The 14,529-nt window shown below is 39.2% G+C and overlaps 1 protein-coding gene across 1 annotated transcript in view; it reads right to left on the bottom strand.

Moving 5' to 3' along the window:
• Positions 1–11,496: 11,496 nt before the first annotated feature.
• LOC114027838 (hepatitis A virus cellular receptor 2 homolog) overlaps positions 11,497–14,529 on the bottom strand; it is a 30,029-nt gene continuing 26,996 nt past the window's right edge. Inside the window, exon 7 of the mRNA XM_027842026.1 lies at positions 11,497–12,522. Within this exon, the coding sequence (XP_027697827.1) occupies positions 12,378–12,522 (145 nt within the window). The 3' untranslated portion in view covers positions 11,497–12,377. The remainder of the gene's footprint in view (positions 12,523–14,529) is intronic.

Genomic DNA, 14,529 nt, shown 5'->3' with positions numbered 1-14,529 from the left:
AAAAAAAGAGGAATAAGGAAATAAATGTGTATGACTCACCACAACTCATTCCTCCCCCTCCAAAAAATTCAAAACTTCTCCTCACCTCTAACCCATCTTCCATTCTCATACCTTCCCTGTACCACCTAGCTGCCCAACTGGAGTTATGAGTAAAGATTAATCTGGTAGAAGTACTGGGGTGTCAGGGAAGGTATGGGGATGGAAGGTGGGTTAGAGGTGAGAAGAGATACCTATTAGAAGGCTATTGTTACAGACTAGGTAGTGATGACAAAGGCCTGCCTGGTGGTGGCAGTGAGAATAGAGAAGTTTTGAATTTTTTTGCCCCTCTCAGATCTCACAAGGGACTTTGTTTTTTATCAAAGTCACCTACTTTGTAACATTTTTAATAATAAACTAGCATTGATGTGTTGTTCTTCAAGATTTGCAAAGTTCTTTTACAAATATTCTCATTTTATCCCTACAAACAACCCACAAATAAGGAAGACAGAGTTTAAGTGATTGGCCTGGGGTCACATGATTTAGTCAAAGGGCTGCACTTGAGGACCTAGAGAATCGCATGTGGCCTCGTGGCCCCAAAATTCCCCACCCTTGGTTTAGAGACTTTTCTGATCTGTAAAATGAGTCACTGGGACTGGATGACTTCTAAGGTCACTTCCTGTTGTAAAACACTGTAATCACTAGCTATTTTGCAGTTGGTACAACTGAGGTTCTAAGTGTGTCAGATATGATTTGAAGTCAGATCTTGTTGATTCCAGGACCATCTAACTTCTTATAATCACCAATTCGTGTGTAATTCCCCTGTTAGTTAATAAATTTCACGAGGGTGGTAATAGGGACTATGATTTACCTAAATTCTGTGTCTCCTCTCAGTACATTGCACTCAGTAATTCAGTCACGTTTCTCAAATAAATGCATTTCTCTACTTCTATATCTATGCCAATTCCACTGACCTTCTTCTCATGGGTGGGGTGATGAATTTTAAAGTTACAAGGCCACAAGGCTTTAGTGCTTTGGACTAAGATAAAAGATTACTAATCAGTCTGCTCTGAGTCTTTCTGCCCAAGGAGTGGTGGCTAAGGGAGTTTAGTCCTTACCTTGTACCTCAGAGTTCTGTGACTATCTACTAGTGACTTCTCCATGCTATGAGCACTTTTATAACTCAGTAAAATGGAATGCATATCTATCATATATCTTTGCATATCCACACTTGCATGTCTATCATAGCTAAATCACTGCACTGTTTGAGTAGGGAGGAGTAACAAACTGAGAAACAAACCAATGAGAAAATAAACTAATAAAACAGCTAGGTGGTGCAGTGGATAGAGAGCCAGGCCTAGAGTCAGGAAGACCTGAATTCAAATCCAGCCTTGGATACTTATTAGCTATGTGACTCTGGGCAAGTCACTTAACCTTGTTTGCCTCAGTTTCCTCATCTATAAAATGAGCTGGAGAAGGAAATGCTGAATCACTCTAGACCCCTTATGGGGTCATGAAAAGTCAGACATGATTGAAAACAACTAAACAACAACAAAGCATTTGTATGGTGCTTTAAGGTTTGCAAAGTACTTTACAAATAATATTTTACTCTCATAACCATCCTGTGAGGTAGGGGGTATTATTATCTCCATTTTACAGATAAGAAAACTGAGGTAGACAAAGATTAAGTGACTTGCACAGGGTCATAGAGCTAGTAAATATTAGAGGCAGGATTTGAACTCTGGTCTACCTGACTCCAGGTCAGGGTCTCTATCCACCTTACCCCCGGCTTCCTCTGAACCTAAAGCTTAGAGATTTTCCTTATCTGTAAAATGAATTGGACAGAATAAATAGCTTCTAAGGTCACTTCCTATTCTAAAATCCTGTGATCCTTAGCTATTTTGCTGTAGCCACAATTCAGTCCTTCATCCTCTTTAAAAAAAAAAAATTCTCCCTGAAGTCACCCGAGAATGGCCCAAAGCCCCAAATCATTCCAGAGATTTGGAGTTTTGTTGAAACAACCTTCATAAATTAGCCAACCCTCAGAATACAGCTTCATTATTATTGCTTGGTTCAGCCAGATCTTCAGACCCAGGAAATTATATGCCTAAATGATTCACTGTGTACAACAACCTTTCCTGTGTCATAGGACTTTAGATTCTACAGAAAGGTAGAAGATCTTTGTCATCAAATTTTAGAGAAGGAAGAGGTCATCTTTAGTCCAATTACTCCATTTTGGAGATTATGAAACTTAGGTCAGGTTTCTCAGGAAAGTCACAGAATTAATTCTATATCTGCCTCTGAGCTGGTAACAAAGCTAAGGACCAAGGCTTCTTAGAATGGGGCTCCTGACTATATGTATGAAAATATTTACAGCTGCTCTTTTGTTGATTGCAAAAAACTGGAAACTAAGGGGTTGTCCATTAATTGACAAATGAATATGAATATAATGGAACACTATGGTGCCACAAGACATGATGAAGGGGATGGTTTCAGAGAACTTGGAAAGACATACATGAACTGAGGCAGAGCAAAGGGGATTTGACTCAATGACATCTAAGGTACCTTCCAAGGCTAAATCCATGATAATATGTTATTACCCCTATTTTACAGGAAGAAGGAGACTCAGAGATGTTAGTGGACCTACTTCAGAGTAAAGCTCGAAGGTTATGGAATACTCTTCTAATATAAGATGGATTTACCAAAATTAACCTCAGCCATAATGGAGAAAGATGCAAATGTGAGTGCACTTTGAAAAGTCTTTTTTCTATCCCACAAAGAAGTTTAGAACAAAAATTTTAATGATGCTACATTCTAGTAAAAAAAGAAGTGTTGAGTATCTATTAAGTATCTGACTGAGCTGCTTAAGTGGGCCACGACTACTTTTTCACTATCATTTTATGCAAAGATTCTAAGCCCCAAGTCACAGTAGGTAGAAACAAAGAGACAGTCCCTTACCAAGCCGTCTCTTTGTATAGGGATGGGGAAAAGGATTCAACCTAAAGCTATGTAAAACAGTAAAATTTCCCTTACGTGTTGTTTTGTTTTCCTAGAGCAACGCAGAGGGATGCAGAGCAGATAAAATGCTAAGCATCAGCAATTTCCAAAGGAGAGCAGAGAATATTTCTCTCAGATAGGGTAAAATTAAAATTCTCTTTATCTGTATTGAGCAAGTACAAGTTAGTACAAGGTCAAATCCATCTCTAAGAGACTATTTTAAACTGCTTTAATTGTATTGGAATTTTGTAGCAGCAAACATCATTTCACATAATGATGATACTACTTATATTTATAGCTGGCTTTCAGTGGCCACAAAATGTATCCCATTTGATACTCAACAAACAACTCTAAGAGGTGGCTAGTGGATTATTCACATTTAACAGATGAGGAAGCAAACTCAGAAAGGTTAAACAGGTCAGTTGGTAAATTACAGATTTGAGCAATAATCCTGGTTGCTGTTCGACCTTCTTACTCAAAGAGGATCAATGACATCACCATGTTGGGGTCAAGGTACAGTGTGTTTCACTGTGGCTGAACAGTCCTTGTAGCGAGAAGAGAACTAGATCTGAAATTATTAGACCTGGGCTCAATGCACAGGTCTCAAATTTACTAGCAACATAATCCTAGACATCAATTTTCTCTCTCTGAGCCTCAGTTGTCACCTCCATAAAATTAGACTAATAATACTTGTGATACTTTCAACATACATTTATTAAGTGTCTTCTGTGTGCAAGGTTAGGTACTGAGAATACGAAAATAAAAGTCCCTTTCCTCAATTTTACATTTACTTCAGAATTGGAAATGGATAGAGAAGAAAAACCTTCTATGAACATTAAAGCTATGTAAGCATTATTCCAATTACATGTTCAATTCTCTTGCCACTATGCAACACTGGCTTAGAAATATTTTAGTTTGATGATTTTAATTGTCATGGGACTAGACTGGAATAAGATTAGAGTAAACTAAGCCCAGGAACCATAGCTCCTCTGTCAACAAGACAGATAGCTATTGGCTCCAGCCAACAGATCCTCTGACCACAAATGGCATGTTTTGGACTTGTCAATTTTAAAATAGTTGGTTTCCCCACCCAGCCACCCCAGTATTTCCCCCTTAAAATTACACCAGGTCATACTTTACAAATTATCAAAGTGAACCACACTCCCTCCCTACCTAAATCCTCCCATTTCTCATACACCTTTGAATTAATCAACAGCCTAGTGCCAGCACACCCAGGGAACTCTTTGTAGAGCAAATAGCCCCTGGAGAATTCACACCAGCAATTTCACAACAGGCTTCTGTTTAAAATGAAAGGAAACTTGTCAATGAACAAGGAATGAGGAAAGATCAGCCAAGGCATCTCACAACTTTTAATTAAGATTTTTCTCTCTTATCAGTTATCAATTGCCCCCTTTTAGTTCTTAAACCCAAAGTACTAAGGAAAAATTTTTGCCCAAATCTGCCTATATTGATGAAATCTTCTCTAGACAGTTAAGCTTTCTTACAAATCCACTCACCTTTAATGAAGAGAAGCCCAGTCAGAAGAAATGCTTTGTGATGTGTTTCCTCAGCTCTTCTCTTATCTACTTCCCTCTCTTCCTAAAAGAAAGTTTCTCCCAGAATCCCATTCCCTATCTCTTTGCATAACCACACTTTGAAATATCTTTGAAAGTCAAACTTCTCCATCCCACCCATCTCCCCTCTGTAATTTTTGCCTAGTTGATTTAAACCAATCATTAACACAAACAATAGTCTGGTATTTGGTGGTAAAAGGATTAGAAAGCAAACTAGTTCTGGGATAAACAATCTTCTCCCTTCTGGAAGGGACTATTTCGCTGCCTTCAACAAAGACCCTGAAACCAGGTGTGTTCTGTCTGACTCATACTAGGACACAGCACAGAGAATAGTAGGACTGAGCCTGCTATAAGCCCAAAGATAGAATCACCCATAAGTATAAATTGCCTTATGAGCCTTAGAATTACTCAGTCTTGTACGGATTGCCTATATTCACAATTACATTTATTTATTTATTTATTTTATTATTGGAGGTGCTAAATACAGCAATCAAGACAAACTGTTTCTCCCCTGGGGAGTCTTCATTTCAAGAAGACAGAATGAAAAATAAGCAAAAAGCACTGTCTCACAAAGGTTGAGATGGGTCTGTAAGAGCTGAGCTATATTAATGTATTGTCAATAATGGGGCAGCTAGGTGGTCAAGTGAATGGATTACCAGGCCTGGGGTCAAAAAGACCTGAGTTCAAATCTGGCCTCAGATATTTCCTAGCTGTGTGACCCTAAGCAAGTCACTTCACCCTACTTGCCTCAGTTTCCTCATCTGTAAAATGAGTTGCAGAAGCTGATGACAAACCACTCTAGTATCTTTGCCAAGAAAACCCAAATGGGATCATGAAGAGTCAAATACCACTGAACAACAACAACAACAACAACTAATCAACAAAGGTATGTGGCTTTTTTTTTTAACCCAGAGAGCAACACTTACATGTCCGAATGAATACAGCCCACTTTAAAGGAGTTCCACGATGTTCAGTTGTTTTCAGTCGTATCCAACTCTTCATGATCCCATTTGGAGTTTTCTTGGCAAAGATACTGGAGTGGTTTGTCATTTAATTCCGCAGCTCATTTTACAGATGAGGAAACTGAGACAAACAGGGTGAAGTGACTGCCCAGGGTCACACAGCTCACAAATGTCTCAGGCCAAATTTGAACTCACAAAGATGATACTTCTAGATCCCAAGCCTAGCACTCTAACCACTGCTCCAACTAGTTGCCCCCAAGGTAGTTCCATTGAGATTCAGTTAAGTCATTTTAAGTCAACATTTAAATGTCTGCCATATACAAGGCACATTGCTAAATTCAAGGATACAAAGACAAATTTCCCTGCTCTCAAGGAGCTTACATCCTCCTGGAGTTTGAGCAGGTTAGTAGGAAGGATACAGCTTATACAAAATATAGATAATACTAGATAATTTGAGGAAGGGGAGAAGACTAACTGAAAGGGAGGGGGTAAAGATTAGGAAAAGTTTCACAGGCGAGTAGATATCAGAGTTGCACTTTGAGTGAAGACAAATATTCTGAAAGTCGGAGATTAGAAAATAGTGTTTTCCAGGCATGGGAAATAATGCCAAATTAAGTTTGGCTAGAGCATAGAGATCATAGCTCTAGAACTGAAAGTTTAATGCCTTCATCTCACAAATCAGAAGGCAGCTAGGTGGCACAGTGGATAGAGCACGACACAAGGAGTCAGGAAGACCTGAGTTCAAATCTGACCTACATACTTTTACTAGCGATGTGACCTTGGGCAAGTCACTTAACATCTCTGTCTCAGTTTCCCTATTTGTAAAATGAGGATAATAATAGCACTTACATCCCAAGGTTATGGTGAGAACCAAATGAGATGTTTGTAAAGTGTTTTGTATACCTTAAAGCACTATATAAATGAGAGCTATAATTATTATTGTTGTGATGATGATGAAACTAAGGTCCTCGGAGGTTAAATGACTTATTTGAGATTACACAAGTACTAAACCTAATAGGTGAAACTTGAACCCAGGTCCAGATCCTCCCTAGCCAGGGCTCCTTGCACTGTACCAGGGGAGGAATGCAGAATCAGGCTTAAGAGTCAGAGTGAGATGGTTTTGCCACTCGAGGTTTTTACAATAGAAGACTCACTCAAAGATGTGGTTTAAGAAGAGTCTTTTCAGAGGTCTTATATTTTATGCTAGCTAAGGATGCCACAACTTTTCAAAACATTTCTGAAACTCGTCTTTGGGGAACTGTCTTCAGGGATTTTTGAATATCCTTGCCTAGAGCAAGGCCTTTTTGAGGGTGGCTTTAACTTTTGGAAAGAGATATAAGAGATGTAAGCCTGGCCAGGGAGCCAAGTCTAGGTCTCAGTTTCATAGGACCACAGATCTAGAGATGCAAAGAGTCTCATAAGGCGTCTAGTCCAGTCTCCTCATTTTATGGATGAGAAAACTAAAACCTAGGAAGGCTCAGCAACTTGCCCAATATCACATAGATAATAAGCTGTCAGAGATGGGATTGAACCCAGATGCTCTGATCTCAGAGCCAGTTTTGGTTTCCTTCATCTGTAAAATAAGGGAGTTTAGCTGGAAGGTCTCATAGGTTTGTTTTGTTTTGTTTTTGTTTTGTTCTTCCCAGCTCTGCGTTGTATGACTAGTGATCTATGACCTGGGTTCAAGTCTGAGTTCTAGATTCTATAACATGTAAGGTCCTTTTGAGTCCTGATATTCTGTTAGTCAGTATCTTGAAATTAAATCATGATCAGAGATCGCTGCTCTAGTGGCTGATAGACAAGAAGCAAGTATTGCTCAGTGAATTATTAGCCTCAAGTCCTTCAAGAGGTCAGGCCAAAAACACAAGGGGGCTCTGTCTATTCTTCCAAATGCCCCCAAGAACCCTTCTGGGATGTCAGTTGTAAACTTAGAAACCTTAGAAATCTGTATTTCAAAGGAGAATTGGTGCATTGCCTACCTCCTCAAAGGACAACTAGCTGGCACAGCAGATAGAGCACCGGGCACGGAGTCAGGAAGACCTGAATTCAAATCTGGCCTCAGACATTTACTAGCTGTGAGATCCTGAGCAAGTTGCTTAACCCTGTTTGCCTCACTTTCCTCATCTGTAAAATGAGCTGAAGAAGGAAATGGCAAACCACTCCAGTATCTTTGCCAAGAAAACCCCAAATGGGGCCACAAAGAGTTGGACACAACTGAAAACCACTGAAGAACTACCTCCCCAAAATCGATGTCCGTTTCCTCTACTTTTTCTATTCTTCCCACTCCTTCTCTTCTGAGTCACTCACTACTAAAACCATTCTTCTTATTCTACCTCCACTAGACTGACTTTCAGTATGCTCAATAGCTGCTGAGTGATTTTCATCTTGTACTGGAACTGAGACAGCGTATGGTAGTAGAAACAAGAGAGTGATTTTGAGGTCCTAGGATCAAATCCTGGACTCTACCTCTTACTAACTCTGTGTCCTTGGGCAGGCAATTTAACTTGTCTGAGTCTCAGTTTCTAATAAAATGAGGGGATTGGAATAGATGATTTTTAAGGTCTCCTCCTAGGATTATTAATGTCAGAGGAGCAGGAAGGGATCATAGAGGTCATCTAATTCAACCTCCTCCCTATTTATAGATGAGGAAACTGAGTCTCAGAGTGAAGTGACTTGCCCAAATCATGGATAGCAAGCAAGAGAGTCACAATTTTAACTTAGATCTTCTAATCCCAAATTGAGTGTTGTTTCCCCTATGAAAGTTCTGATGCCTATACTACTTCTGCCCATTTTTGTGAAGCATCTTTTTTTGCTATTTCTTCCTTTGCTTTCTTAAAAGTGACTATAAGCTAATAACATATTTCATGCCGTAGGTGTGACATTATGACTTCTGAAAACAAATGTGAGATCTGTCTTCATTCTTGGTAATGTATTCCCTTTCCTTTCATGGTGTAATGGCAATTTATCCATGAGGTGATAAGCAGCAAACATGTCATTGGTAGTAACAGACCCATGTTGGTTCATACTTTACCTGGTAAAGAGATTTTGAGAAGAAAGAAAAAAATAAGTGGGAATAGAAAGTGAATAATAAGCCCTGGAGTATTTGAACTAGAAAAGGGGAGTTCAGAAGTGAAGTTCAATTTGGTCTCAATAACCTGGTATTGGAGCTTTGGGTTGGTGTTTGGCACTCTGAGATAGAAAGCCACAATGTCACACTTTGAACTATTCAATAGAAAAATCTTCCAGCAGGGATTTTTTTTTTCCTGCTCACAGACCTTTCAAGGAGGCAGTTGTGACTGATGATAAAGGGACCTTCTCAAATGGCTCTATGCCAATGCCCTTTCTCCAAGAGGAAATAGAACTTGGTTCCATCTCCAATGAAATATCCCCATCCAGTTCTTTCCAAAAAGAGAGATAGTGTAGGAAGAGAGGATATTTCCATAGGAGAAATCTCAAGCTATTAATTCATAAAAGGAGCAAGATACACTTCTTAGTTCTCTGGGACCTATCCTGACACTGAGCCACACATTATACATTCCAGTGGGAGGAAGGATGGTGGTGATAATAACAACAGCATGCTTTGAGGCAGCATAGTATACTAGAAAGAAGTTGGCATTTGGAGCCAGAAGACTGAGGTTCAAATCCTGGCTCTTTTACATGCAGCCTTTGAGACCTTGGGCAAGTCACTTAGCTTCTCTGGGCCTCAGTTTCCTTCACTGTAAAATAGAGAAGATGGACTCAGAGGTCCTTTCCAACTCTAGATCTATAATCTATAGTGCCATAGGTACCATACGATGCTCCTTGTAAACCTTACAAGGAACTTTCCTCAGGATGACCCTGGAAAGTAGGTGGTGTAAATATTATGTAGTACTCATTTTTCAAATCAGAAGAATTGAAGTCCAAGGGCTGTCACTTTCCCCTGATGCCCAGCTATTAAGTGTGATAATCAGGATTTAACTGAGTCTTTTATTCTCAGAGATCTTTCCAATAACTGTGATGCCTTGTAATAATAGAGCACATTCTCATAAAGATTTACAATTTACAACGCATTTTATTTACAAGTAACCCTCAAAGTTAGTACCAACAATCTATTCCATATTACTATTTGGACTTGAGACAAGACTGAAGACCTAAGAGGTGTCCTCAAATATTTGAACATTTTTATACGGCTTGTTGACTTATAAAGGAGAGGGATTAGATTCATCCTGCTTGATCTTTGAAGGCATAACTAAAAGCAAGGGATGGAAGTTTCAGATTTCAGTTTGATATGAGGACAATGTTCTTCAGAATTAGAACTCTGCCCAAGTGAAAGGGGCAGGCAGCTCGGAGAGGTAGTGAGTTCCCCAGCACTTGAGGTCTTGGCGATTCAGTTGCATGATCTTCATCGGGAGTAGGGAGAGGGGTTATAGAGAAGGGATTCTTAACCTTTTTTGTATCGTGGACCCCTTTGGCAGTCTGGTGAAGCCAATGGCCTTCTTCTCAGAATAATGTCTTTAAATGCATAAAATAAAATACATACGACTACAGAAGCAACCAATTATGTTGAGAAAGTTACCCCCCCAAATTTTTTTTAAATAAATTCACAGACCCCAGACTAAGAGCCCCTGTTGCAGAAGAATCATAGGATCACAGATGTAGAAGTAAAAGGGTCCTTAAGGGTGATCTAACTCAACCCTCTCATTTTACCAACAAGGAAATTGAAGTCCAAGAAGACTAAATAATTTACCCCATGCCACACAAGTAGTTAAGTGGTTGAGTCAAGGTTCTAATTGAGGTCCTCTGGTATTAGATGCAGTATTCTTTTGGGACTTATCTAAGCTTGAAATTTTCTTGAAATTTCTTGAAATTATTAGTAGAGGGTGCTGAATTTTATATATAAAGATGGTACCACTAACTGAAAATTAAGTGGGATTACATACTTGGAATTGTTCCAGACACAGGCTATGCTTGAATCACCCACAACCTACACCAAAGGCCACCTTAAGAATTAATGGCATAGGGGTAACTAGATAGTGCAGTGGATAGAGCTCTGGTCTTGGAGTCAGGAGGACCTGAGTTCAAAAACGGCCTCAGACACTTGATACTTACTAGCTGTGTGACCCTAGGCAAGTCATTTAACCCTAATTGCCTCACCAAAAAGCAAACAGATACACTAGGCTAGTTTGGGAGCTATGTGACCATGAAACAGAGTTTTCCCATTCTTTAAAACTAACATAGCAGTGAGGGAAACCTGTGACCAATAATAATAATAATAGTAATAATAGCTAGTATTTGTAGGGGATGTATATGTACCAAGTACTGTGATAAGCATTTTATAATTATTGCCTCACTTTATTCTCCCAAAAACCATAGGAGGTAGGTGCTATAATTATCCCCATTTTACAGATAAGGAAACTGAGGCAGATGTTAAGTGACTTGCTTAGGCTTACACAGCTAACAAGTATCTGAAGCCTTATTTGAACTCAGGCCTTCCTGATTCCAGCCTCAGTACTCTGTCCATTGCATTACCTAGCTGCACCTCTGAACCAATACTATGCTTAATGAATTCCATGCTCCAGTCCCCCTAGCTACCCAGCCCAACATAGGGCAATGTCCTAAAATGAGAGGTTCTGTTAGGCCATTCTAATTCCATAAACTGTGGAGCCATGAGTGTGTCATTGTCATTAGCATAGGAATTGACTTTCATTGACAAGGCAAGAGCTGTGGTCTGGGTGGAAAATGTGTTGCAGAAGAAGTAAAAGGAATACAAATATCAAAGAGTTTTTAGATTTATTAGGAAAATTTTGATTGTCCCATTGCATTAAGTTTTGTTGTTGAGTCGTTTTTCAGTCGTGTCCGACTCTTCATGAGCCCATTTGGGGTTTTCTTGACAAAGATACTGGAGTGGTTTGCCGTTTTCTTTTCTAGTTCATTTTACATATCAGGAAACTGAGGCAAACAGAGTTAAGTGACTTGCCCAGGGTCACACAGCTAGGATGTGTCTGAGTCTGGATTTGAACTCAGGAAGTTGAATCTTCCTGACTCCAGGCCCGGCACTCTATCCACTATGCCACCTAGTCATCCATTGCAGTAAGTACTGAAAATGTTAAACTTCATTCATATAAAGCTAATTGCATGCAAAATAAGGAGATTTAGTCCTATTATCCCACTGTTCTACCAGACAGTGTATTTACTATACACAGGTTTCTCCTTGGATGAATTTTCTGTTTGCATGATGCTCTGATGTTACATACTTTCCTGCCAATTCAACTCAATTTTTATAAAATTTATTAAATACCTACTATATACAAGGCACAGTGCTATATCTATAAACACAAAGATAAAAAACAAAACCCAAACAGATCCCTGCCCTTAAGGGGCTTCCATTCTGCTAAGGAATATGATGCATGCACAGATAAGTTAAAACAAGATCATCTGAGAAGGCAGAAAACACTAATGACTGAGGAGTAAGAATAAGGGAAAGTTGGCAGGGGACCATAGAAAACTTAAGAGAGGAAGTGACACCTGGGTCCAGCCTTGGAGGAAATGAAGCTCTCTGTACATTCCAAGCACGGAAGATGGACAACTGAGGCACAGAGGCAGAGATGGGAGACAGAATATCAAGTCCAGGGAACAGTTAGTAGAATATTTTGACTGAAATGGAGAGTACGTGATGGGGAATAATGTGAAATCATTTTGCAAAGGTAAGTTGGAGCCTGATTGAGCAGAGTTTAAATTCTAGACTGAAGAATTTGTATGTTAGCCTGTATAAAATAGGGGCCAATTAAAAATGTGTGAGGACTGGGATGGCATGGTCGCCTAAGGTTGATCAGTGGACTTAAAATAAGACAAGCAATGACATCATTAGAGTTATTTCTGGTTTGTAGAATCATGATGCTCTTCCTGAATATTCATATTCATCCTGAATTTCATAAATGTTCTCTTCTATGGTGTAGATATTTTCTTCAACTTGCAGCCTCTCTCCTGCTATATTTCTTATGTCTTTGGGGAGTGGATTTGACATGAAGATTATACTATGGAAGGAGAAAGTTAAACAAATGTCAGCAATGGGGCCCAAGAAGATTCACCTTTATATCTAGCATAGAAATACGGAAGCACATTTGAAGAATGGGATACTCAAGCTATCAACCTTGGTCTGTCAGTTAAAAGATAAAGAAGCTAAACAGTTCAATATTGTAAGTTTGGGGCTGACCTCCTAGAACATTCATTCAAATTTTGCCATTGTAATTGCCATTTTCATGATTTCAAGTCTAAAATCATAGCCTTTCAGAACTGGAAGTGATATTAGAGATAATCTGACTGGCTCATTTCACAGATGAAGAAAACCCTGGGAAGATCTTAATGTAAAAGATAAATATGAATCAAGAGAATATGGGTTCTTGCAATTTTAGACTTTTCAATTGTTTTTCATTCATGTCTGACTCTTTGTGAGCCCATTTGTAGTTTTCTTGGTAAAGACACAGAAGTGGTTTGCCATTTCCTTTTCTCACTCATTTTACAGATGAGGAAATTGAAGTAAACAGGGTTAAGTGACTTACCCAGGGTCACACAATTAGGAAATGTCTGAGTCTGGATTTGAACTCAGGAAGATGAATCTTCCTGACTCCATGACCAGCTAGCTGCCCAATCTTAGATTACACAAATATAAGCATAGGCTATAATTCAAATGATCCCTTGTCCTATCACCATTCACTCATTCTTTGCCAAACCTAAACCAGGGTTACCGTTATTACCTTATCTATTCTCACTTTCACGCGCTGCTGAATACTCCCAGAATAAACCATACAATTATGGTGACTGGGTAGCTTACACATACATTTTATCTATCCTCAGTTGGCCCCTCATTTCCTTTTTTTTTTGAAAGACCCTTTTGCACAACTTTCTTTGCAAAACTGCCTTGTGTTTATTTTGTATATGCTTTAAAAGGCTCATGTTGTCTCCCTCTAAGCTCTTTAAAGACATTCCATCTCTTATCTTATTGCCTTGATACTGGCTATCTCTTATACCTAGAATGCATTCTCTCTAACTTCAACTTTTTAGAATCCTTAACTTCCTTCATGATTCAATCCAGATGTCACTGTTATGGAAAGACTTTCCTGATCTCCCTGGGAAGTAACAAGGTACAATGGAAAGAAGATGGGATTGGGAATCTTTGGATTCCTGGTTCTGCCAGTTGCTATCTAAGTGACGCTGGGCAAGTAACTTCCCCTCCACAAGACTCAATTTGCTCAAGTGTAAAAATGAATGAGGTGAACCAGTTAACTTCCAAGATATCTTTCAGCTATAAATTGATTCAAAGTGCTTTGTAAACCATAAAGAAAAAAAAAGTGGGGCATCATGGACCCAGGGATTTACTTGTGAGTCAGAAAGATCTGGATTCAATGAGTCTACTTCTTTACCTTAGCCATGTACAAATCCCTGGACAAATCCCTTCACCTTGCTGGCACTTAGTTTTGTAAAAACAATGTCTGTAAAAATCTGTAAAAAGAATAGATTGGACTAGGTGATTTCCAAGATCCCTTTAAGCTCTAAATCCACAATCCAAAGATCTTAGTCATTAGAGATCTCTTCCTCCTAAAATTTCATTCTATACACTTAGATGTATAAATGTAAATATGGTATCATCCCCAGCAAAATGTAGGCCGCTGAAGGATGAGAGCTTTTACTTTTCATTTTGTCTTTGTTTTCTTAGCACCTAGCACAGTAGTGGAAAGGTTAAGAAATTCTTGTTAAATGGAATTGATCACTCACTAAGGCCATTTATGGTTGTAAACCTGATAATCCAGTAGCCCTATCAAATCCTGCCCTGGTCTCACAGCATTTGACGTATGGCATTCAGTTCTGGGAGGATATGGACAAGGAGCATATCTTGAGGTAGTGACCAGATGAGGGACCTCAAGACCAGGGCTCTTACAGAATTCCCAGGGAATTGTGCTGACCTTGTACGTGCCAGGGCCAGACTTTAGCCAACACACCAGCTTTTGCTGTATTAATGGATTGGGAAAGCAGAAGCAAGCAAG

The sequence above is a fragment of the Vombatus ursinus genome, unplaced genomic scaffold, assembly GCF_900497805.2.
Source record: "Vombatus ursinus unplaced genomic scaffold, bare-nosed wombat genome assembly UNPS02014863.1, whole genome shotgun sequence".
Lineage (NCBI taxonomy): Eukaryota > Metazoa > Chordata > Mammalia > Diprotodontia > Vombatidae > Vombatus > Vombatus ursinus.
Note: the sequence above shows the minus strand (reverse complement) of the source record. Positions and strands in the feature narration are given on the sequence as shown.